Below are 27,042 nucleotides of genomic sequence, written 5' to 3'. Positions count from 1 at the left end.
ATGCAACTTTCAAATTCAAACACAATTAAACTGCTTTAAACACATAATTTTTGGATTTATTTTTCCCCTTTTGTTTGTTTGTTTGCTAAGCATATTTACTAATTTGCTTAAAAGGTTGTATGTCATTATTTGCTCAATAAAAAATTATTTAAAACCTTTTAAAAATATGCTGCTCAAAAAAATAAAGGGAACACTTTAAGTGTTAAACACCTGTTAAAGTGTTCCCTTTATTTTTTTGAGCAGTGTATAATATCACTCTTGTTTCAGTGGAACAACAGCCCAGGTAGTCAGAGTTTGAAATGAGCCTGTTCTTGCTCTTCTTGATCTGAGTGCAGAATTTCATACTGATACATTTTTTCAGCTTCATGAACATTATCCATGTTCAAAATGTACCTTGGAGGTGGAATTTTTTAGTTTCTATTTGCGTTTGAATAAAGTCAACATTGTATGTGGATAACATTTTAATCCTCATCTTTAACAATCCGTGATCCCTTTGAACTTTAAACAATACAAAACACTAGACCGAGGCAGAGTTTAGAAAAAATGAAAAGGTTTGAGCAGACTGCTCCCATCTTAAAATATCTCATTTGGCTTCAGATTAAGTACAGAAATTATGTTAAAAATGGTACTCATTGTTTTCAGAGCTTTAATCCTCAAAGGTTCACAAACTGAATCCATCCACACAATCACTTTGGATTTCCAAGTAAAGGTCTTTTATGGTTCTGTTTTCTGGAGACCCGAGATGAGTCACAATAGCATCTGGCTTTAAAAATGAATCTGAAACATTTATTTTCTTAAAATTTCAGCTAAGCTCATTTATGTATTTATTCATTCATGTATTTCTTCATCTATTTATTCCCTGTATTTTATTTTTAAGTTATATATATATATAGTATGTATGCATTTTGTTGTAAATGATTAAGGTTGACAATATTTCTATAATTTTATAATTGATTATTAATTAATAGCAATTAATTAATTAAATGCTAACTAATTTGTTATCTTTCCATTAGTCTAAATTAGATTATCCTTTTTTTTTACATTTTTAATCTTAAATATTCACAGTAGTTTTATGAAATATGCTCTCTATATAAAGTTTAACTTAAGTCGTTTAATATTTTAAGACTTGACGGTGTGATGCAAAGTCCATTAGTCAACCAAGACTCTATTTCTCTTTTATTTATTTATCAATTTTGCATATAGAGATATTTTAAAATCTTATTTGTGTTAGTTAAAGTTTTTTTTCCGTAGCTATGTATCTATTTGTTCACATCTAGCGCCAAATTTGTGGAGTCTGGTGAAATAAGATTATTTTAAAATTGAGTAATAGGTCTAGGTCTCTTTTTTTCGCATCTTGGCATGTGTAGCCACCAGCATTACGCATTTTGACTGGATACTCGGTTGCCTGAAGTCTCTTCTTTGGAGGCAGGAATGTAAATCCAGAGGGATTAGTGGGAGCGCAATGGGCTGTGAAGCCTTCAGCGGCTCTCCAAGGGGTCTGGCTCACTGCGTAAAGTTAGGAAACAGGGTCCGGACACACTGCGCACTGATCCCGCAGTCTCTGTGCGCGTCACCTCTGCGGGACACTTGACCACGATTTCTGATATTTTGACTAGCACTACCTACGCGGGTCACTGACACATGAAAGTAGAGGAGTTTAGTGGGTGCTAAGTGTTACTTCAGCAGATCATCTGTCCCGCAGCGCAAAGAGGGACATGGGTCAAATTAATGGTGCGACTCTTCTACCGTTTGGGGCTATCTGTGCTGTTTTCCTGTGGGAATCTGGGGCCAGCTCTATCAGGACGACGATTTCAGTGGATACGTCAAGGTAAAGTGGCGAATTATTTGTATCTATAACCAACCTATTTAATTTATTTTTCCGGCTAAAATCACAGTACTTAAAGGAAAATTTCCCTCCCTGAAGTTAACAGTTTATGACGCTCAAAGTCTGGCAACATTCTTTGCAGAAAAGCTTAAGCTTAATCTAATTTAAACTCCAAACCAGTACGTAACCCAAAGTTTAGCGCGCAGATCAAGTTGCGTAATACAGTTTGTACTGCATTTTATTGGTTTTTGCGAGCAAGCTGTCAAAGAGGAGCCTCCTGGATGAACCACTGCAGCGCGTCTAATTTAATCTGATTTCCGACGAGACACAGAGAGCAAAACTCCTCAGGGTTATAGGTGCAGAGTTTCCAGCCAAGTGTTGCTTCTGCTTATATATAACGTGACGGATGTTATTCAGGTACCCGGTGGGAGCAGGTCAGGAGGTGAGGAGGTGGCTGTCAGTCAGATGCGACCCGCTGAACATCAAATTAAACCACTAACCCCATAGATGAGAATCTGGTAGGTTGAAAGGAAAATGAAATATTTCAGGGAGGGTAGGTTGCATTTTTTGTTATTATTAAAATTTGAGAAAAAAGTTTACATTTATATTCAGCACCCTCATTACTAACCTCTAAATAAATTATGTTGCAACAAACTGCTTTGAGAAGTCGCCCTATGACTAAACAGTCTTCCTGTTAGTAATGTAACCTCATGGTTTGTGAAGGTGTCAGAGGTTTGTTGTTTGAGAATAAACAGCATTATAAAGATAAAGGCAAACACTCAACAGACAACAGACAACATTAGGCAGCACTCATTGCCAGGACATGGCTGCCTCAGTCTAACTTGCCTTAACCAAAGAGGCAACTAAGGACACATGGTGACTCTGGGGGAGCTGCAAAACAGCTTAGATGTATTTGCCGTGCTATTTTGAAAAAGCAACAAGAAGAAAGCTTTTGCTGAAAGAAATCAATGAGAAATCCTGCTTAAAGGCTTTCACAAGTCATACAGGACACAGAAAGAAACGCATTCAAAATGTTAAATGAGATTGGCAACTGTAACCATCTCATTCTCCTGACTAAACAGAGTTGTGGCAGCATTGTGCTGTGGGGAATGTTTTTCGTCAGCAGGGAAAACAAGAAAAGAGGTATGAGTTGTTGGGAAGGTTTGATGGAGCTAAATACAGGGCAATCCTAAAAGACAACATGCTAGAGGTGGCAGAAAATGAAACTGAGTTGGACATTAACCTTCCAGCACAATGAGCCTATACATAAAACCTGAGCAACAATGCCTTTGATAAAGCATGTTCATCTCAGAATGGCCTGGTCAAAGTCAGTACCTTAATCCATTGGGAAATATGTGGGAAGGCCTGTAATTTGATATTTACAGATGTTATTCTTTGATTGAGCTTGAGTTTTCTGCAAAGAAGAATGGGCAAAGATTTCTCTAGATGTGCACAGCTGAATGAGACATAGCATAGGGCTTTCAGCTAAAAACATGGCACAAAAGGGTATAATGTTTTTAGCAAGATAGTGACTCAGGCGATGTCCGATCACACCAACCTGCAAGTCAGTAATTTTAAATATTACTAAATGTAAAACAATCCCAAAATAAATTTAAATTCAAGGCTCCAACTAGACTAAATGTAAAAAAAGTTAAATATTGCTTAAAATACTTTAAAACTCAGGCTTCTTACAGTCAGTCTCTTAGTTGAAACTATACGATGGCATTTACATAGGATAATGTTTAGCATAGACAAATGAAGTGGTCACACTACCATCACAGTGACACAAGCCTTCAAGTAACATAATACCAAATATACTAGACCAGCAGGAAAAAAAATTCCTTGATTTTACAGCTGCTGTGTATCATATGAAAGTGAGTTGATGTATTTGTGGTGAACCACACTATGACATTTTTATGGGATGAACTAATTAAATGTTTGGTCCATTTAATGACAGAATAATGTCATTAAACAGACTGTTGACAACTTGGCAGTCACCAAGTTCCAAGCCATGTATTCACTTTGTTCAATTTATAGCAACACATATAAAATACTACTATGAAGAAGATAAAAACAAAATAAAATATGAGTGTATTAAACTCAGTTTGAGAATATGTCAATCTGTTTTAAGGCCTTATGTCAAGAGGTCATAGTTCAAACTGCGAAGGTAGAGCAAGTAATAAACTTGAACCTCTCCTGGATCTTAAGGGCTCAGCTTTCTTCTCGTCTCCACTCGCTGTTTACAAGGATTTATTTTTTAGCACTGCTTTAAAACACCGGGGGTCAATCACATCCATTTTTCTTTTCTTGTGTTCTTCGTTTCGTAGGATGGAATGTCCTGATAATAAAATCTTGACTGTGGAGTATCCCTGTGTCAGAGCTGAAGGGACGAACAGCACGTGTTTCAGGTATGCAGTATAACTTTTCTCTGTATCGCTGCTGATATTTCCTACTAACTTTATACGTATAGACCTTAATACACATTTACATTCAATGATTAAGCTCACTGTTGTTTCCCAGAGCAGTGATTTGCTCAAGGACAGTTTGGCTGAACAAGTGGCATTCGATGTCTGACGGGAGCACTCACTCTGATTTATTCCAGGGTTATGGAAAGGTTTCAGCAACCACTAACCCACCCTGCTGTGTCATTTCCACAACCTCACAACACATCTCTGACTGGAAACTCTAGCACTCTCTTGGGAGAAAAGAAAATACTCATTTCCTGAGAATGAATAATAATTTCTAGTGTCTGTAAATGTGTCATTGTACAATATATATTATCCATTAGCAGCTACTCTTTACCTTGTCTCAGTTATTCATCACTCTGTTCATATTACTATTAAATAGAGGCACATTAGCACATTATTATTTCTTTCCTTGCCTTGATGCTTCCATCTGTGCTGGCTCTGAAACAGCAAAGCAAAGCCTGAACTTGAATTTTCTCAGTTTATTTCCAGAACTAAAACATTTTGGGAAGGCATGTCGCTCAAGGGGTCAGAGCTGCATTCTAATCTAAAAAGCAGAAGTCTGACAAGAAAGAAAAGTTGTAGTTTTCAAACTTAATAAAATAAGAAACCAGGTCACAACACAAAAACACCAAATCTGATGAAGTTGTTGAATTATTAGGAAAGAAGCTGGTTTCCAGTGAGTTTAATAAGATTACAGGAAATTTAGAACGGTTTAAAAGTCTGGCCTTATAAAGCTCTTGGCCCCGTTTTACCTCTTTGTTCCATATTAAACAGTTTCTAGGGTTTGACTTTGGCAGCTGTCATTTAATCACAGAACGTGAATCCTCCATTCTGAAATAAATGAAGACATTATGCAATATTCACTGTAAAACACGTTTTAGGACCTTTAGCAGATGATATATCATGTAGGACTATGAGATACTTTGGCTTAGATTGTGGTTGTTGGCCTAAGAAGATCCTTGAATAAATAAGGCACCAGGTCTGGGGTGATGCCAGGCCATGTGATCTGTTTATTGTCAGACGTAGACCGTAACGTAGACCGCTCTGAGTCTTATTTAATTTCTGGCTCAGGCAGAGATGTGTGGAGCTAGAGGAGTCCAAGTAGATGAAGTTGTGTTTCCGTTGCCATGTTTTCTTTGTCTGCCATTCAAAACAGACCAAGATCAAATGGGTTTGTAGATGACTTCATGTTACACCAGATTGATATGTTACATGTGAATACAAATATGACTTTCTATTTCATTTTAGCCCAGCCAGAATTTTTCACTGACGCACTGCCTCATAATTCTGTCTCATTAAATGGACTGCAAGCTTTCAAGACAAGTCTGAGATTCTTACTCCAATTTATTATTTTTATTATAATCAATTGAACAACGTCTCTTCTGCTGAAAATGTTAAACTACCCCCACACTTGAATGTTCAACAAGAGGGACAGTGACAACAGATGACGATTCACTTTTGGAAAGTGCCTGAGACAATAAGGATTTGATTTCTGGTAGTAGTAGAAGTAACCTCACTTTTTCTGGAAAACAGTTTTTACAGGGAGACTCATGGGCAAAACAAGAACAAACAAAGAAACTGTAACTCTCAAATATTTCATAAAAAGTATCAAAATAGTAAAAACAAATTTGTCCAAGTATTACAGAATGAACAGCTTGTTAGGATCTTAGGTTGTTTTGGTGTTTGATTATTTCATTCTAGTTTGATCATTCTGTATTCCCTAGTTTCTGTTTTACTTTAATTCGATCCTTCCTTATTGAATTTAGTTTATTATGTTCATTTCTTGTTTCTAGTTATTATTTAGTGTTAGATTCATTCCTAGTTCCCTGTGTACTCTCCCTTGCCCTGTGCCTCTCTCTCTTTTCCTCTCTCTCCTCAGCCTGCCTTGTTCTCACTCCCCTCACACCTGCAACCTGTTTCTAATCAGCCAGCTGTTTCTTATTCAGTAATCAACCTCCCCAGTACATATACAACTCATTCTCAGTTCCTCCTTGCTGGCTCCCTCAACATCAGTGGGTCTGTGAAACATTTCTTCCTGTTCTGCTCTGGCTCCCTGTGCTTCTTGTGATTTTTGTAAGTTTGTCCCTTTCAAGTTTTCATTAAACCTTTTTCAATGTGATCAATGCTCCCCACTCCAGTCTGCATTTTGGTCCCTCTTCAAACTCTCACATCATAACACAAATATTCTATTTTGGTTTGTCAGATAAATTAAAAAATAAATATAAAATGTTCTTATCCTTTGTCATAGGTGGTTAAAAGGTGCAATACAATTTTAATCCGATTTTACAAAAAATGTTAAACTCCAAGTCTCAAGTTAGAAAAATTTAGATAAATGCATCCTGATGTCGCATTTGAAAATGTGAACGTTTGAGCTTTTCAACAAATTCTCAAAATTCAAAATGGATTTTTATTTTAAAAATAGTAAAATCAGTAATATGAAAAATAAAGCCTTTACTAATCTTTAAATCTCACTGGTTTTCAAACTCAACTGGGAAATGTATGAAGTCATTCTCAGTACAATTCCCATATCCAGCAATAATATGTTCCTGATTCACCGTTTGCCCCAGTTTGAATGAGGATTTACCAAAACCGTCTCCCCTGCACTTAAACATCTCATCTTTTCCTGTTCGTGCTAATCAGCTCAACATCGGAGGTTCTCAATGATATTCTGGTTTATCTTATAGTTCCAAAACATTAGTGTTCGGATTATTGCCATTTTATTAATGTCATTATTACCATTTACACCAAATTGCTTTTTGGTGTAAATGTAAACATGCTAATATACTGTAAATTAGTAAGTTAAAATTCCTTTTTTGGCTCTCTACCTGATTGTTAGTGTGTATTAAGTAATGCTTCAGTTGCTTTGGCTGCAAGTGTTTTGGATTTTCACTTCAAAAGCAAACCATGTAGCTAAATTTGTGTGTATGTAAGAGTTACTGAAGTATAGCTTTCTTCCAAACACTTATGATGTGGTCTGAATTCACAAACTAATAGTTTAATCTTATGCTAGAGAAAAAAAATCTGTTTTTTATCCCTATATTACATCTATCGTTGTGTGGGGATTTGCAAGAGGGATTATACTTATTGGCTATGAGGTTTTTTGCCTTCAGCCAATATAAACTGCAAGACATTTGGAGAAACCTGAAGCTTGACAAACCTGCCAGGTGTAGTTATGGTTTCTGACCTTTATGATTTTAAATTTGTACCTACAACGCTGCTGTGTTGAGACAGGCTTCACATCTTTTCTTCATTTTGGGATTTTCTTTGTTTATTTCTTTTTCTGACATGAGACTTGTTTTGCATCAAACTAGTAATGTGAGATTTTGGGGAAGGTTTTATTGAAGACGACATGTTCGCACTCTTCCTAACAAACTGGTCTTAGTTGAAGAAAGATATGAAGCAAATCATGGTTCTTAAACATGCATGATCGCTTTCAAGCAGAAATACTTCATTTGTGAGTACATCGTGTTGCGCAGTTTTAATGTTTTGTTTATACCTTGTTTGCTTATACTGAAGCCTAGCTGATGTCTTGGAGGGAAAAGTAATTGAATTTTACATAAAATACTTCTGGCTCATGGGTTTTTGTGGGTTTGTACAAGGAGATTAGCACTGAAGGACAAGCAAACTATCAAATATGCTTTGCATGAGTTTGAAAAAAGAACACACATCATCACATTTATATTCTAAACAATCAGGACAGCTGATTAAGTCCTATTTGTCTGCTAAGGTACTGTGAGTTATGTGAATCCGATTAATTTTAACATTTCTCCTGTTTTACCCATGCTCAGCTCTCTGGTGGTCACATTCATGCAGTGACAGCCCTAATACACAGATGTTTACCCAGACTCTAGCCTAAGTGATATTGAGTGTCTATGAGCTTGCATGTTTATGTGTGAATTGTTTCAACATTGGCTGCGGTGCTGGCAGCTACAGCAGGTTTGTGATCAGAGTTAATTTACTGACTTCATCCTAAGCACTCTCAGCTGCAAAGTCCGATAGAAAGCTGATGACCTCAACAAACTAAGCTTTCACTTGATTAACATGTTCTGGTTAAGAAACCATGCACGGCTCATTTCTGAGGAAAACACCCGCGAATGTGTGATCAGACAATTGCTTAGACAAAAAAAGGAAAATTGGAAAAAAATGTTGTATATCCTCCTTATCCGGTGTGAGTCACTGAACTGTGGGGAGGTCGCTCCCCGAATCAGAGGCAATAACAACGAATGCGTGGTTGAATGAGTGTGATTGCGTGTGTAAGATTGAATTTTAAGGTGGTATCATTTTGTTCCCAACAGTTTTTATGCCAGACTTTAAGTTTTTTTGCTCCAAATACTTCTAGGTTTTTTGTTTTTGTTTTTATTTTATGTTGTACTTATTTAAAGGACACATTATGATTTTCTCTAATTTCCCTTTTAATATTTGTCTGACTTGTTGCTCTCAACAGATCATTGATTTCCATGACCGACTGACCCGTGTTTGACCACTATTTACCATGTTGAGGACTCCTTGTGACAAAAACAATACTAAGAACCACAAAACTTCTGGCAGCATTCAGGTTAGCTGCTGCTAATTCTGCTGAAGTTCTGACCACTCTGTTATGTTATGAGTGGTAGCTAAGGCATTCCCACAGATATTTACTTTCCTCGGTAGAGTCTCATTTGGACACTAAGATATTATGGGGTAGTGTAAGCAAAACATTTCTAAAACTTAAGTCTTACAATTAACTTCATGTGTGGGAAATGAATGGAAGTAATGAATGGACTGGTTTAATCAGTTCATTCATTATTTGCAATGATATGGGAACAATAGTACAGTTAACTCGTCTGGATCTGGATTTGCTTAGCCCTCCGGAAAGCAGCTTCTAATTTTGTTTTCCCAGCAACCTAATCCACTGTCTCATTGGGTAGTCATCCAATTTACAGGCTTCTAGTTGAGTTCAGTTTTATTTCAATATGTTAGGATTTAAGCCTTTTATTTTGCTGCAAGTGGTTTTTTACCAAATCATGGAACAGTGTATCCTGTCTGTGGTCTCCCAAATTCTCTGTCCTTATTTAGCATCACACCTCTAGGTAAAACTCATCAGTCTAAGCAAGGCAGTGTACACCTTTCCATGATGGTACATTTGCTGCTACAGGACATTTGAGCACCAGACATAGGACAGAGACATCATCCAAGATGTAGAAGAATTTATTACTCTTAACATAGGACAGCATTGTTTTCTGACAGTAGAGGTTACTTTAAGATAGAACATCAACTTTGATCTCTTTTGCCTTGGGTTTTGTTGTCTGGATGTTCTTTGATAGCCGAATACCAGAAGCATCTCTTTATTGCAAAGATAAACTCCAAAACCAATGAAGAGAAGTTTTCCAAAATGTAGATCTCTGGACTTCTCTTGCAATAAGACATGAAAATCTGCCTGAACTTTGTCAACAAACAGCTAATCAATCAACCAGGGACATGACATTACACATACAGAAAATAAATTGACCACAGTGGAAATAGTATATTACCGAATTTAAATTTCTTTTCTCTCACAAGAGAGACACTGCTTGTGAAAATGCATGGTCAATGCCTTTCAGCAGTTGCAAAATGACAACACAACACTATCAACGTTAACCATTTTATTACTTAAAAAAACAGCTTTACAAGGGCTCATTTTTCTAAATTATAGCATGCAGCTGGCAAACCAAGAGGGGAAGATATAGCAAAGTGTGTTTGCAAGTGAATATTCCAAATGTAAAGATTGATTGTAAATAAATGTTTCTGATGAAAAGAACCAGCACTCCAACATATTATTTTCCTATTAGGCAAAGCTGAATTCTATCAAAGGGACTGATTTCAAGATAGAAAGTTTGCACAATTAATTAGATGAAGAAACAAATTGCATAATGTCTGATTGTTCAAATATTAGTAACAACTACATGAGGAAAGTGTTGCTTACTACAACTAATTGTTTCCTGAAGAAAGAGCTGAAACACTTGTTCTTATTAAGAATAGTTTGATTTTGTAAATGGGATTGATTCCATGATAGAAAGCTTGTTAAATTATTTGGAAGAACAAGAACAAAGAAAAAGAGTTGGCAAGTACTTTGGGGCTGTAATCCAAAGAAATGTTTCTTGAATTTTTCTCTAAGCACCCTTCAATTCTGAGTCATGCAGACTTTGGACATTTTGCCTGGAGTTTAGTATCTGAAGCATCTTTGCAGGGGTCTTATATCATTTTACTGTTGGCCACTTTCTTGCATACATTCCCTAAAATTTATCTGATCGTTTTCTGCAAAACAGCTTCCCTGTTTTATTCAGTCTCTTTGTTGTGCATAAATATAGCTCTGCTTAACTTCACTATAGTATTTTCATTGTCACAAGGCTTTATGACTTTCAATAGTTGAGACAAAGGATCTAGAAATAACCACAAAAATAAGTATACTTTTCCAGCCCGATGCTTTGACCTAAACTTAGCCCTGGTAGAAATGTTCTGCTGAATGTATTTGATTATGGAATGCAGGTTAGAAAGGACAGCAGACATAAAATGAGATGGGTATTTCTACTCTTTTTACTTTCGGTGCTATAAAACAGAGCTTAAATGCTCAAGTTAGTGAGGGTTTATCACAACTGTCGACTTTGAATTATTTTAGAACTCGTGTAAGACTTACCCTGGCGATTCAATGCACGTTTTACCAGACATTTGCTTATATCTTCTTAGACAAACTTAAACTGCATTCTGTTTCACTTTTCAAAATAGTTTTCTGCTTTTATTTACAAGAATAAAGATGCATTGTGAAAATCTTTCTATCATTAAAAAAGATCTCTACCAATTATTTTCCATGCATAATGTGGTCTTAATGTTAGTGAGAATATTTTTGTGTTGCCTACTCCATAAAATTTTGTTGAATTGATTGCACTAATGTTTAGCATTACTCATTCTTCTGATCATCTTAGCTTCTATCAAGTTGTACTTATTTGCTTTCATCTTTCCTGAAAATAATAAAACATCTAGTGAACAAAATGTATGTAAACCTGATGAAGAACTTTGTGTTTCCCAAATAAGAAATTTTATATAGAAACTGCCAAGAAGATCAGGAAAAAAATCCTCAAGAGAACCCCTTAAGGTCATGCCACTTCATTTAACGTCCTTAAAGTGTAGAATGATTCCTTTACTTTACTAAAAGAGATCTGATGAAAACCTCAAAATTCCTGGAAGCTCTTACAGGCAAGTCCAAGTCCAATCACCCCTCTTACGTCACTCAGAAACATCTTAAGTGTTCATTACTGAAACCTGACTAAGGCTGACTCTGCTTTAGGCCTGGACTCCATCTCGACCTACACTCTGTGTCTCCCGGCTCTCTGGCTGGACTCTGTGTGGCTCCAGTAAGACAGAAGCCAGACTTCTGCCTTGTAGCTTGAGCATTAATTCTGGGGTTGAGGTCAGGTCAGGTGTAGGCTCATGTCCAGGATGTTTCAGACATGCTCAACGTTAGCATGTCTGAAGGCTTATCACAGACTTTGTCATTTCAGAGAGTTTACTGTTCAGCAGGGGTTGGTAGTAACTAGTTGCATTCACTTAGTTACTTTTACTTGAGTGACTTTTTGGCAACAAAAAAATATATACTTTTAGGAATAATTTTATGCTGTGCTTTTTAATTTTACTTAAGTAATTTTATTGTGAAGTATAGCTACCCTTACTTGAGTAAAAATTCTGGATAATCTAACCACTGTGAGTAATTTAAACGAATCAGGAACAAGCTTGTTTTATTCTTAAATTCATCAGACACAGACACACACCTGCAGGTAGTGATCAGGAGGAATGTTCTTTGCATGGCAGAAGAGTGAGTCTGACACGGAGAGTCTGTAACAAACTCTGTGTGGCGTTAGAATGGTGATAAATGCTCACATATCATCCATCTGGATTGACTGCTTCTTATTTAAGTCTGGAATGAAATGATGGTGGTTGTTTGAAAGGCAGAAAGGAACTACAGCCTGTTGTAATAAAGGGATGATGATGTTTGTAAAGATTGCAGTAAAAAGGTTGGCCCACAACCTGCTGCTGCCTTCATCCCAGACCTAACAATATGCACAAATCAGTAGACTTTATACATGGGCATAATTTGTTATGTAGCAAACACCAACATGAAAAAGAACTTGGCTAGCCAAACACTTTTTTTAGGAGTTGATAAAGGCAGAGGATATTTCTTAAAATTGTAAAAATAAAGCAATAAAATTAAATTTTATTGAAGTATTGTTTTATTATTCGTAATATCAGTTTACCTACAATGACAGAGTTAAACAGTGATTGAATCGTTTAGGAAATTGTAAAATTTACTTAAAAACTGAGAATTTGAATCAGCATACACATATTTCTTTCACACTTTCCTGCAACTGTTACCAAAGAAAACACAAAAACAAAGAAAATACAGTGGTGATAGATGATGAGAGAAAGTTTTTAGTCTGTCTGTCTCCCAGTAATGGATTTCCCTGATACTGCTAGTTGCCAAAAAGTAGTTTTTCATCCAAATTTGGGAGTTTAGCTTGCCAATTGGTGCCCATGCCAAACACAAAATGGTATTCAGTTTAAACAAAAGAAATACAGTATAAAGTGAACACAGATGAAGATAATAGTTAAGGATAGCTGAGGACTTAGCAGCTTCAGGAGAGTGTGTGAAAATAGCAGAGCAGGATAACAGACTCAAAAGTTGGCAAGCAAAGCAGCAGAACTAAATCAAATTGGGAGACTGCCAACTGGCAGGCAGGTTGAAAGCAGACATGCAACTCAAGGTAGGCTCAGTTTTTCAAAGGAAAAGACACAAGAAAGATAGCAAACCTACATAATGGAATCTCCTAGGATTAGTTCTACAGTGATAGGCAGAAGTATCTGGGTCAGCTGCATTGCTGTCCAAATGCATACCAGACATGTATCTGTTTAGCAGGTACATTGGACTTCAGCCACTACCCACACCAGAAACCCTACTCAATTCAAGAGGGGGAGGCTAATCTGCACTTTATTCTTTATAGGCTTTCAGTGGGATTCAGGTCACAAACGTTTGGTGGTCAATCAAAAGCAGTAACACCTTGGTCATCATAGCAGCTTTTAGTGTGGACGGGTGCCAAGTCTTGCTTGAAAACAAAGTTAACTACTCCATGAAGTTTGTCGGCAGAAGAATGTATTAAGTGCTCTAATGTTTTCTGGTAGATGTCTGAGTTTACTATGGACTTCATAGGACATAGTACTATCAGATGACATGGTAACCTAAACCATCAGTAACTGTGGAAACTTCACACTGGACTTCAAGCAGCATGCAATCGGTGCCTCTCCACTAGTCCTCCAGACTCTGACACCTTGATATTCAAATACATGCAAACTTTACTTTCATCTGTAAAGAGGACTTTGAACCAGTCCTTCTGTAAGAGTCATCTGTTCATAATGGCTCTTGAGGCACTGACACAGACCCTCAGCCTGAATGGTTTTGCTTGACAAACTTTTCAAACCTTCAGTTATCTTGACTTAATATTTAGTTAACATCTGTCCCAACAACATAAATCTTTTGATTTAGGAAATAGTCCTGCAGTTTTTTTTTATTGTTTACAGTTATCATGCCAAGATTACATATGTAAGTTTCTTGATAGAAACTCCAGTTGTCTTCCTCTTCACATGATGCTGTTCTGTTCTCTCACACATTTGCTCACCTAAGTTTCATCGACTTCCAATTTCTGGGATATCTAAAACAAGAACAGACAACAGCAGATCACTTTTGTCACGTGAGAGTGAAACAACAGCAACAAACTTGCTTTATTCAGACCGCTTACCAAGATCTATAGCAGTGATGTAAACACCTAAGCTTGGGGATTGTAGTGAAGAAGGAGAAACAGGCAGAATAAATCAGTAAAGTGTGATTCATCTGCTTGTGATTGTGGAAAGCTTTTTGTAGCAGGTGATGAGAAGCAGACGTTTATATGCATTTGTGTGTGTCCATGTCCACATGTGTTCTCTCTTCCGTCTGCTACATGTTGCATGTGTGGCTCATATGCTGCAGGGCTGAACATGCAAGGTCTGCTGTGATCTACAGTCAGAGTTCCTCCCTCTTACAGGCCATAAAACAATTCATTATATTGCCTGTTAGTTTTTTTTTCCACACAGTTTTACCTTCCTTAGAATGAAAGGATTAGCTGTAATAAGATATATGGGAATTGAATTGCAATAAAATAAAATGAGACTTTCCAATGTCTACATGTTTTTATTTATTCCTTTTTTGGCAGGTTTTCTTAAATCTCAATTTAAATTGTTTTTCCTCTCTACAAATTCCATCACCTGCCAGTTTGTCCCATTATATTTGTAGTGTGTCCATGGATGGTTATACCACTGTGAACAAATCACTGCCTGTTGTCTTTTATTGGACCAAATAGCTGCCGGCTTTTCTGTAATCTCAAAGTCTTAATCCACGCAAAGCTTTGTAATTGGACTGTATTGCAGAAAGTCGGTAAAAATGGTCAGTTTTCTTTTGTCGCTGAAACACCAAATTTCCTGTGATGTTCTTGATGAGCCGCTTTATTGCAGTGCACATTGATGCATTTATGTTTGCATCATTTTTCTCTGGGAAAATTATTGCTGTAGACTCCACCAAATAGTCCTCAATAAACTGACTGTATCTTACAGTTTTGTAAGATATTACAAAGCTGGTCCTAAATGCTGCATCCCTGGAAGAGTCGAGCTTTGTAAAACATCCTTGTCTCTTTCTCAGTTTAACAAGCAAGACTTCTTATGCTTGACATTCTCTGCATCTGTCAGATTCTTTATTTCTCTTGTTGTTTACTCTGATAATGGTGTCAAATTGTATTTTTAATATTAGCTAGCATATCTAAGTAACACATTTACTGGTGTGCAATGATGATGTCAAGAAAGCAATAATAACATTCAAAATAAAACTCTTAGTATTGTATTTTGTGCACCCATAGCAAATTAAGGAAATTTACACTGAAGATATAAAATGCTGAAGTTTGCTGCAAAACATTTGGACAAGCCACTAATATAGTGGGAGAAGACAGACTGTTCTGATAAAATCAGATGTGAACTTTGTCGATTCCATGCATTGTGTTTAGAGGAGGAGTTACATTGAATGTCACCCAAAAATAACATATCGAGAGTAAAGTTTGAAGGTCAGCACATCCAGTTATGGATGTGTTCTTATAAGAAAAGTATACTGGCAGTCATGTTGTAATTATAAGAAGGATGGATGGAAAAATTTGTGAGAAGCGCTTGATGAAAAACTGAGGAGGAGACCATGGTTGATTTTGACACGGCGATGAAGCGCGACCCATTTATGGAGGCTTTAATCCTTGATGTGGCCATCACAGGTTCAAGACTGTTGAGCTTTGCCGCATGTCTTCCCTCTCTCTCCCAACCTGTTTTCCTGTCTGAAAATTGATAGAAGGGCTACTAGAGCTAACAAAACCTTTAAAAAAAAAATCTAGTTTCGATTTATCACAAACACAGTTAGCCAGAAAAACCTTAAACTGGTTTCAGGAAAGGAAATTAAAACTGCTACGATGGTCTAGAACAAGTTGACAGAACCTTCAGTATCTGAAATAGTTTGTGATAAAAACATGGTAAAAATCACACCTTACCAACACTTGGACATGTTTTAAAGTTTCAAAGGTTTCACTGAGTATTTAATGCATATTGCATGTGTCATTCTACTCTATAGAGTAATTTCTTTTTAATTCATTGTATATGTGGAGTGCTTGGGGTCGTTACCAACATCTGGTGTGAATTTAAGTCCATTAGAAATATCTGAGAAAACCATTGACATGGTCAATACTTACTTTCTACACTTTAGATCTGACATGCATCCACATTGATATAATTAGTGATAGTTACTGGACCAACAAAAACAATAATAAAAAGTCCGACTCAGGTCTGAAACAACCTGGTTTAATTTTTCTATGAAACAAAGAACAGATGCAGCAATGAATATACATCCTCAAACAGATGTTCGAAGACTGTTCACCTAGCCATTTGTACAATGCTACAATTTGTGGATGCCTGGACTGAATATTGCTACATTTGATGCAGTGTATCGACTTCAGCCTGTTTGTGTGCACAGGTGCAGCTAAATGAGCTCACCTTTATATGGTTGTAAACCTGTGTTCACAGGGATAAAAACGTTGCCAAATACTGTCTTAGTTTGTGGATGTCTGGTTGCAGTGAGTGGGACCAAATTTGATAAACTGTAAACATATGTGCACTTTTATGGTTTTCACATATGATATACCAGCATGTGTGTTCTAGAGGTTCAGTTTCACCTGCCAGCAGTCTACTGTTAATCCATCTGACGGGACTTCAGAGAGGCACTGACAGCTCCGAGTTTGGTCCAGCTCTCCTGGCCTCAAACTGTTGTCTCACTGTTATGTGAAAGCTCGAGTGGAAACTCATAGTCATTCAAACACGATACACTTAAAGATTGTTTACATTCCACTGGGCATCTTGGCATCTTTTTTTTTGCACCATCTCTCTTCTATTACCCTTTTCTCTCTCTCTCTGTATACTTTGGATTGTGATTAGTAAACTTCAAGTTGTGGGAACCCTAACAAGCCTGTTTTTCCTCACACTTGGACTTGACACAAGATTTCTTTTAGCCATGTTAAACTCCATTCATAGTTTAGGTCTTTCCCCAGAACTTAACATGGTTCTTCGTCTTTGTTCTCTAAGACATTTATGAGGCCTTTGCTTTGAGCTTCCTGCGTTTAATAGTTTTTTAATTGTCTTTGCATAGCTGCAGACCCAAATTCAGACCTCCCCAACAACTTTAGCATTGCTATCCATCTTTTTTTGATTAGTGCACACCTGAAGACCCCTCTGAACAAGTACATTTAATGTTTTTGAAAATAATCTGCTACACATTAGTTCTTTCCAACCCTTTTATGGCTTTGCTGTCACTGTCAGTTACTCAGGGAAACAAATCACCAGCCAATTGATAACAGACTGGAACTGTATTGTTGTCACAAGTATTGTCTGATGTCGACAAGCACTGCCGGGAGCATGTGCCTGCATATATGAAGCTCTGCTGCTTGTAACACAACTGAAATATGAGAACAGGGGTCTTTGTTTGGCACTGAACAACCAGGGAGTTAAAGATGAAAACAGCTATAAATCTTGCAATACCTCCAATACATTAATGCCGAAGTGAGACCATTTACAAGAACTGGAAAACCTTCCAGGTCTTATCGGTCCATCACTTTGAGCATTTCTATTACATTTTGTAGTAGAAATATTTGCCAGTTTTTTTCTTGTTTTTCATGAAAACTCACAAACCCTCATAAGTGATCCCTCATTAGTTTGACTTCATTTCACTCACCCTGGTATAACCCTTCTGTCCCAGTTTACCCCCGGCTGGATGGAGCTCAGTCACTGTCACTCACATTTTAATGTGAAATGCTTTGCCAGTCCATAACAGGATTTTTATTCATTTACTCGTGCCAATATGCTCTTCCAGAAAATCCTGCCGTGCCTGACGATGGAAACACATTGCTCTAACACACAGCTGTCAGACTTTAAACTCTGGCTTCCCAGATTATTTTATAGGGTCTTGCAAAACTATTTTACATTTGTAGTCATCCTACAACCAGAAACTGTAATGTATTTCATTGGGATTTTATGTGATAGACTAACGAAAATACTGCATAATTTTGCTGTGGAAAGGGTGCAAAGGATTTCAAATTAAAGTCTGAAAAGTGTACTGTGCCTTCACATTTAGCCCCTGAGTCTGTACAACCTCCTTTCACTGCAGCTACAGCTGGAAATATTTGGGCAAAGTCTCTACCAGGTTGGCTCAGATAGGGACTGAAATGTTTGTCCATTCTTTGGCAAAATATTTCAAACTGACGTGGATAGGATGGAGGCTATCTGTGAGCATCAGTTTACAAGTCTTGCCACAGGTTTTGGTCAGGACTTTGACCAACTCACAGATATGCTTTGATCTCAGCTGGGTGTTTGTTTAGGGTTGTTTTCCTGATGGAAAGTGAAACCCCACCCCGGCCTTAAATATTTTGCACAGGAAAATTTGAATAAATTTGTTTGTTTTTTTAGACCTGGTTTAAATTGTAGCCATCAGATTGTTTTCAGCAGGTACAGTTAAGACATTTCACATTTCAATCCTTAATTGTTAGAAGGATTCATCATCAGTTCAAGATAATTATAAACCACACCGAGCATTCTCTTTATGAGACTGTAAGACAACTCTCTGCATGACCTGTCTGCTGTATCTACATGATGCTGTTTGTTTACTAATGTTCTCTAATAAACCTCTGAGGTCTTAACTGAACAGCGGCGTTTATACTGGGATTACATAACATATAGGGGGATTTATTTACAAATTGGGTAATATTTAAAAGTAATTAGTGAGTGGCACACTTTTCTTTTACAAGAAATCTTGTAAACTACATTATAAAGTTTCTCCTCTTCACAATGCTATTTCGTGTTGAAGCTGTCACAAATTCCCAACAAAATAAACTAAAGTTTCTCTTTTTCGCACAAAATGTAAAATGTTCAAGTTTAAATTAGCTTACAAGGCGCAGTAATAATCATTTTGTCACTATTATAAAATATTACAGTTCTCGACGTTAGAAAAATGCATTTTGCTTTGTAAAAACATCTCTGATTACCACACTTGCACCAAAAAGTGATTGTATGCTGTTTCTGCAATTACATTTACTTAAATCTTTACTTAATAATGTAATAGCTAATTGGTGCTTCAGCCTTTGAATAGCTGTGAAAGTGATATATCTGTATTTCATTTGAAAGTTATGCATTTCAAACATTATGTGTTTACAAATTGGTTGTTGACTTGGACAGGGTGGCTCATTTCTCAGGGGGTCATAGATGCCAAAGTTCTGCAGAGACATTGAGTCTGGACAGGGTCACAAAGGCCAAAGACCACAAGGAGAGCTGTGTCAGTCTCCTAAACCCCACAATAACATTTTCAGCCCTTTTCACCTTCTTCATATCATCAAAGATAATACATGTATAGTTCTAATGCAAAACCCTTCTAGCTAAATGTAAATGCCTGAAGGGATTTTTGTGGTTCCTATAAAGAGAAGTAAAACTGGTGGGAATGTTCATGATGCAATCCTTCAGCACAATTCTTCCTTCATGTTCCAAGTAAGCCAATAAATGTTCTGCTTGCATATTGCCAGAGTTTCTTTTTCCAGCCCTAAAACCACAACAGTTTAATAAACCACTGCGTTTAGTGAAAACAAATCGCTGTTTTAGGGCAATCTGGTTAGCATTTCTCAGGAAATCATGCTTGAAATAAAATACACGATCGCTAGCATCACAATAAAGTGGTGGAAAACTGCATCATTCTCAGTCATCAGCATTGTTTGATGATATGGTTTGTGGTGTCTGAGGTTTGGAGTGAGACGGCACAACCCTCAAAAATAATAATAATAAAAAAAAGTTGGAAAACAATGGGGCCTATCATGTTCAAACACTTTTACATTCATGACTTGCATATTGAGGCCTGAACATACAGAAATGAAAACTTTCTAAAAGGGTGGGTGAGATGGTGTCGCAATTTTTGGAGTGTTGAGGCAAAGCAGAGAGAAGGAGGAGCGCAGGTTGGATTGTGTTCTGGTCAAAGTGGTGCAGGCCTCATTTGATGAGCTACCAGTCAAAGCTTCTTCTGTTAGGTGGCAGGTCTGATGCTTCCCCTGAGGCCTGGGCCCTGGAAGTGGACTGACAGAGCAAATAAACAGAGAGGAGGCGCTCACACTCAACACCTTAACACATGTATACTAACACAAGTTAAAAAGAACACACATGTATGCCTCTAGAACTGACCTGCTGCTGTGCTAACACCCTATCATCTTTAGGAAGAAGTTGCTGTAAAACCTTTTCGACAAAAACAAAACCTGAGATATAGCAAAGAGATTTCAGCGTTTAGAGTATTTTCAGATGGATGTCACACATACTGAATTTCTTGCTTCAATTGTGAAACCAAAGGGAGGTAAAAGTATAAATAATAGTTTTCTAAACATGCGTTGAGTGAAAACTGTAAAAACAGTTGAGACACCTTATAAACTTCTCTCACCTCACAACTAGCAGAAAATGAGCAACGTGGTGAAAAGACATAAACATAAACTGTCTGTGTATAAAACAAATACCGACTTCAAAAAGGGAACATGAAGACGTGGCTCCCCTCCAAAATCCCGTCTTATTTGTCTCCCTCATCATGCTAATGTGTTTCAGTGTAATGCATCACCCCACAACCATGCACATTGCAATGCAGCGAGCCAAGTTTTACAGCTCTCTTCATCTGCAGAGGTTTTAAAACAAATAAATCACTTACATCTCGGCTGATGGATACAGCATGCCCTAACTGTAACACGTATGAGCTTCATTAGTTAGATACATCCATCAAAGTGGCACACACATGGCTGGGCCCTTGTCCTGGTATGTCAAGAGGCCGTTGACCTCCACTGAGCTCCACTTCCTGTGTTCCTCCCACCGCAGTCCCACAAGGGAACGCTGTGAGCTCACAACAACCGTCATCCCTGAATCAAAAACCATCCTCCTCCTCATGCCAATATCCCCTACTTCCTTTCTTACTTTTGTTTCTCTTTCCTCTTCATCTAAACATCTATATTAGATAAACTCCCATCTCTGCTGCTTAACATGTCAGCCACTTAAAGGCGTTGTATAAAAAGGTCAGTGATGTTTAAGCAGAAAATAGTTGCTCTTCTTGTTTTTGTTTTTTAAATCAGGCAGGTCAAAATTAAAAAGTAATTTTGTACATTTTGATCTGTTGTTGGACTCCACATACCCGCCTTCAACTAGTTTAACTGGCTTTTTCCTCTGGCCGAGGTCAAAGTTGGGGCCAGGATTGAACCAGTTTTTCAGATAAAGAGCCAGCACTAAAACCAAACGCTATAACCCGGTTAGTATAAAACTTAGTATAAAAACAAAAGTGGAGGCTGCTTGAAATAACAAGTGATTTTAAATAATAAAATAGAAAACTGATCAGTAGGTCTTTCAGAGGGCTATTGATCTAAAACATATGGTCAAATTTACACAGAAATATTTCACCAACACATAATCAGACTTCTTCCATAGTCATCCAGGCCTGCCTACTGTAATCCTACAGAAAATCTGTGGAGTGAGAAGAAGAAAGTACCTGGATGTTCTGAGAGATTGTTGTTAAAATAAACCTATCATTTGTGCAGAGAGAAATGATCATATAACCTTTTCTGTGGTTGCTCTAACCTTGAGAAACATTATAAAAGACTAAGAGTTGTCTTTTGGCCAATTTGGGTGGGGATGTATAAACTGTTGACAGAAATGTTTCCATGTGCTCAAATTAAAGATTTAATTTCTCATTTTTCCACTGTGAGATTACGCCACCGCAATAAAAGATTCATTTTGTGTGTTTTTCACACATTTTACCGAAGTCAAATGCGTCATTATATCTCAACCTAGCAGTTGGGAGGATTGGGCTTGTTATGCATAGTTAACAGAGCAGCATTAATGGAAAGCTTCACCCAGGCTGTCAGGACACAACTGCAGTGTATACCGAGGTGAAAGTCAGTGAGGGTTTACTCCATACTATCCTTTTTAATGCATTCCTGTCTGCAATTGCTCAAATAAATCATGGCAATGCTATAGCAGAAACCATAATAGAGAGCATCCCCTCTGTGGGAGGAGACCACTTTCTAAAGTACATAATCTTCAGTGTAAAGTGATCTGGGCACATGCCTGCCTCTGGATCTTGTCTTTGTGTTTCTAGCCGTGCTTTCAAGCTGATTTTGGCTGAAACTGCACCAGCAGAGTGAGGTTACACAAGAGCCTGCTTACACCTCTTACTGGGTCAACTCCATACCAGCTGAGATGACTGATAGAAGAAATTTATTTGAAAAAGGCCAGATCAAAAGACAGATTTGAGATGTAGATCAGTATACTCTGAATTGGTTTGCTCTACATTTATATCCACATTGATTATTTGGTTTAGCAACTGTCTGTTAGATGTTTGACTGAATCAGACCTATAAAGAAAAACCCAAAGTTCAGATCAGGCTCCTTTTCCCACCATTAATCAAAAAGATTATTGCTGTCTTCTGCTGTCAGTGCGTGAGATTTCTGCTTTATTTGTTTCTATCAAAGCTAATGGAAGTGTTACGGTGCATAACTCAGCGTGCGCAATGTAATACCCAATCTTTGGTTCTGTTTATTGTAATTTATTGGCTCTGGGTACACAAGATGTCAGACCCCACAGCCAACTGTCATGGTTGATGATACCCATACTGACTGTATCAGTAGAGGCCAAGAAGGACTGCCTGATCATGTTCATTTTGTTTTTATTATTTGCACACACTTTCAATGGCCTATTTACTGTAAAACGTGTGGCCCAGCGCTGCTAATTTCAAAACATGTACACACAGGTTGAGCCAAAACTCGACACCACAACAACATTAAAAAGACATAAATAACTTCAACATGGCAGCCATTTCACTCTAATGCACTTACAGTAAACAATTAGTGAAAGAAAAGGCAACTAAACAATCCATTGCATCATAAAAAGTGGCTTTTTATGATGCAATGGATACTATCCAAAGAATCAGTTTAGAGAATGAGCTCACATAAAAGTAGTACCTTTGAGCACAGTTCAAGAATGTCATGTTGCATTGCCTTATTCCAGTGAACAGTCGCTGTTCCAGGGGTCTGGAACCTTTTATCATACAAAGAGACAGGTTTGGACCCAAAGGGTAAAATACAGTTAAAACAATGCTCACAATCTAGTGAGCATAACATTACAACCACCTACCTTATGGGATCTTTTAAGGCATGGACTCTACTAGGTGCGGTATCTGACACCAAGATGTTTGCAATAATGTTGAGTACTGGAGTTGTTCTAACTTGGTTCTCCAGGACTTCCCAACAGCTTGATTTGAAAGAGAATTTGGATACCCAGTTTAAATTACCTGTTCTTGTTATCAAAAACTTGCTATTAAATCAAAAGTTATCTGCATTTTTGGACCAAAATAAGACATACAACATTTTTCCAGTGTAACGTTCTATTGAGCCCATCCGCCTGCTGGAGATGAGCTTCTCTATTTGACTCAGCTCCTATGGCAATATAGAAATACATGATCAGATGGAATTCATTCCCTATAAGTACAACGTCATCTAAGCAAAAATAATGAAACAGTCCAAGGTTACCTGAAGCTAATGGGAATCTTTCAGAGTATTTCACTCTAACTTAGGATATCAGTGGCTTTCACTGCTTAAATAACTTAAAAGAAGGCAACCAATCATGCAACAAAGACTCTTTTATATAAAAGCAGCTGTTACAAGTTGGACAAGTCCTGGTCTAAGTCTAACTGAACTTGATGGATTTCCTTTGTACGAAATGGTAGGAGCCATCAGGTCACCCCCACAAAGAGAGAGCAACATTAGGCCAATAATATGTCAGTCAGAGCAGAAGAGGGAAGAACCAAATGGAGAAAAAGAAATCATGTCAACATCTAGTGAACGTTTAGAATGATCAGAAAAATACGATGCTGACGTTGGCCTAAATCTATGTATGCATGTCTCAAATCTCAAACAAAGTTTGCAGAGAGGATGTGAAAAAGGACGCTGGCAGAGAGACAGTTTGTAAGAGTTGTGTCTTGTTCAATTAATAAATCCTGACTGACGTTAACAGGCTGTACCTCATTACTGGATAATATCCCAGCCCTCACACATCACTTGGGAGTCAGAATATTGCTATGTTGCTTTTAAATGAGACTAATAGTCAGAATTTGATGCCATTAAAATGCTTCTAACAAAAAACATTTTTACACACACTGATGGAGTTCCAAAACAGTAACCTATATTTAATTTGAACTTTTTTTCAGAGCTTATGTCAAGTTGAATTGGCCTTCTAAAAGCAAAAGCATAAAGTGTTGATCCTCCACTCCACTCTTCTGCCCATCAGAAGGTTTTGGGGCAGCTACTGGTCCTGTGGGAAAGGTCTCTTAAGGTTTCCTTCTCAAAATAGCTCAAACTCAGTTATATTTGATGAAGAACTTCTGTGAACATTTTTCATGTCTTGCTGCAGAATCACAATTGAATTTAGGTTGTTATGCTTTAAGTCTGTGTAATTAGGGCAGTTGTCCTTCTGTAAAGTAAACCTCTGATACTTTCTTTATTTTTTGCAACCTCAAAGGTTTTTCTGCAATTCTGCCAATTTTATGATATAAAGAGTCAGATTCAATATATCAATCTGTGACATAATGAAGCTGACATCCTTTTACATATTTACATGCAGAAAAAGTTTAAGTCTACTGTGTTGATTCTGCTTCCTTAGGTTATGATTCTTAATCTTCCTTATATCTTGTTATATGGCTGTCCAGCTTTACCCACATTCGAAGTGGCAAAAGGAAAAAAATCTCTGTAGAAAAATGTATTTTTTGCTGTTGTTGTTTTTGAAAGAAGCATGTACACAAAACCAAGCCAGCAGCACACAAAGTCATCCCACAGCAAGAAAGAGTGCCCACATGACCAACACTTCATGAGAGGAACCTCAAGAATTTCAGGGAGGATTATTGTGGGAAAGGAGAAATTCAGACGACTCAAACTCTGCAGAAGAAACTGGTCAAACTGACCTTAACATGCGAGTGAGGCAGACTTTACAATTTTCTGGCTCTCAAGTAGCAACATTTTCTCTTTAAAATGAACAAATCCCAAAAATTTTAAATTAGATAAATTACAAAATGTGGTTACTTGAAACTTTTGTGGTCCTATCAGAGAAATGATACAAATCAAAGGCAGACTTCTCAAACCAGATAAAAATTATATTCATGCAAAGTGAAGAACTTTCAGCATCTGTAACACATTAACTCATCTCTGAAGACTAACTGACTGACGGATGGATTGACTGATTGACTGAATGAGCGTCAGTCTTAATCTCAGCATTAGCCCTCCCCTTTCTCCACTTCACCTCCATGTCTGGCCTTATCCAACCTTCTCAACACTCCCAGCTACAAGATTAAAGCTACCCTCATCTGGATCTCATCAGTGTGGGCCAGTCGTTGTGTTTTATAGGTTATTTTTCATTCACTAGAAGGAGGCATAGAGGGGGACTCACTGTGATTTAAAGCTATATTGTTGGGAGGCTGGAGGACAATAAAAGCAACATTCTATCAAAGAGAGGTCTGTAGATGGGGCATCATTTTAAATCCCCTTCTGCCTCTTGCTCAAATGTCTGCATGAGTTTCATGTGTAATATTTGTACCGTGGCCATTTTCTAAGCCACTTCATTGCTTTTTCTTTCCAGCTGTAATGTCTGTAATGTGTGGTGAATTGTTGTGGGCTGGCTGGATGAGTGTCGCTTCCAAACATTAGGAGTCATTTGTGGTAAAAAAATAAATAAATAAATAAATAACAAAAAAATAAGGAAAAGAAAAAATCTTCAAGTAAAACACCCCCACCCCTTGCGACCCCCACCTTGGTGAGGAGAGTATGCATACATGCTCTACAACTGCAATCTACACCAATCAGAGGGAAATGTTCTGAACTTCTTCATTGTGCTTGTCAGTGGCAGGCTAATTAGTACACTGAGGTCTGTAACAGAATCTAATAAAACAGGGAAGCGGGAAGGGGCAATTAAGGGCTGTAATTTATGCATAAGTAGGTAAATAACCAAATGACGAAGTCAACAAAAAGTTAAATATCCAAATGAAAAAGTAACCTAAAAAATAAGAAGTCAATTTTGAAGGTTTTAAAAAATTCAAAAGTGAAAAAAAAATACATAAGTGAATGTTTAAAAATAAATAAGTAAATGTGTAAAAGAATGTGTATAAATAAATGATGAATATATAAAATGTTTCACTGTAAATAAGTAATGATGACAGTGTTTTCATCATTTATTTACTAATTTATTGACAGATGGATGGGTGGATGGATGGAAATATGTAGACAAATCACAATTTTCATGACAGATAGGAAATCAGACAAGCTATAACAATAGCAGCTTTGTTCTTTTTTTGTGGATAATTACTATGCCTTTTACAGCAGTAATTTGAAAGTAAAAAACACAAACTCAGTTTAAGGGTGAGTGAACTGCAAGCCGGACTTCCTAATGAGTGTGTTTGGTGCCCCAGATCTCCACAGCTTTACTGTAAATGATCTATAGGTCACTCCATCAGCTGCAAACATTCCTCTGTGTGGTCTGTCGTCCTCCAACTTCCAGATGTGAGATATCAACACTTCTCTCTGCTGCTATTCTTAACACAAATGCAGTTGTTAGCACAACAGTTTACTTTTTATTTGCCAGCCTAAAAATTTGCTTCTCAGTGGGGTTTTGTCTGGATAGAAGGAAGTCTTTATGCAGCCTATTTTGACACTTGTATTGTTCATTCATGCAATTTTATTCTTTTGAAATTTGTTTAACTGTCATGCTGTGACTAATTAAGCTTTAAAAATATTTCTTATGTTGTGTAGCTATGCTAAAACCTGTTGTATTGTTTGCAAATAAATGCACTGTGGTTATTGGAACACAGAAAAAAAACCCTCACCCAGTGTTACTCCTCTCGAGTTTAATCCAGGCTTAACGCAGTTCTTGGTTTCAACAGCCATTTATTGTGGGCACATCTTACAAAGTGCCCAAAAATGCAGTCAGAACTAAAAACAAAAGGTAACACAAACCCAAATCAGTTCACAATAAATGGAGTATTTACATAAATAAAAGATACAAATAAACAAAACCATACCTCATTAGCCGCATTGA

The 27,042-nt window shown here is 37.2% G+C and overlaps 1 protein-coding gene across 3 annotated transcripts in view; it reads left to right on the top strand.

The window, feature by feature from the left end:
- The first annotated feature begins 1,432 nt into the window (after positions 1–1,432).
- LOC102225855 (collagen and calcium-binding EGF domain-containing protein 1-like) overlaps positions 1,433–27,042 on the top strand; it is a 33,605-nt gene continuing 7,995 nt past the window's right edge. For all 3 annotated transcript variants that reach the window (XM_023331800.1, XM_014473320.2, XM_023331799.1), the window contains exons 1-2: positions 1,433–1,828; positions 4,153–4,233. In XM_023331800.1, coding sequence (XP_023187568.1) covers positions 1,716–1,828; positions 4,153–4,233 — 194 coding nt within the window. In that variant the 5' untranslated portion in view covers positions 1,433–1,715. The remainder of the gene's footprint in view (positions 1,829–4,152; positions 4,234–27,042) is intronic.

Source organism: Xiphophorus maculatus, chromosome 4 (genome assembly GCF_002775205.1).
Source record: "Xiphophorus maculatus strain JP 163 A chromosome 4, X_maculatus-5.0-male, whole genome shotgun sequence".
In the NCBI taxonomy this organism is placed as follows: Eukaryota; Metazoa; Chordata; class Actinopteri; order Cyprinodontiformes; family Poeciliidae; genus Xiphophorus; species Xiphophorus maculatus.
The sequence above is the reverse complement of the archived record's forward strand: the minus strand, read 5'-3'. Positions and strand labels throughout refer to the sequence as shown.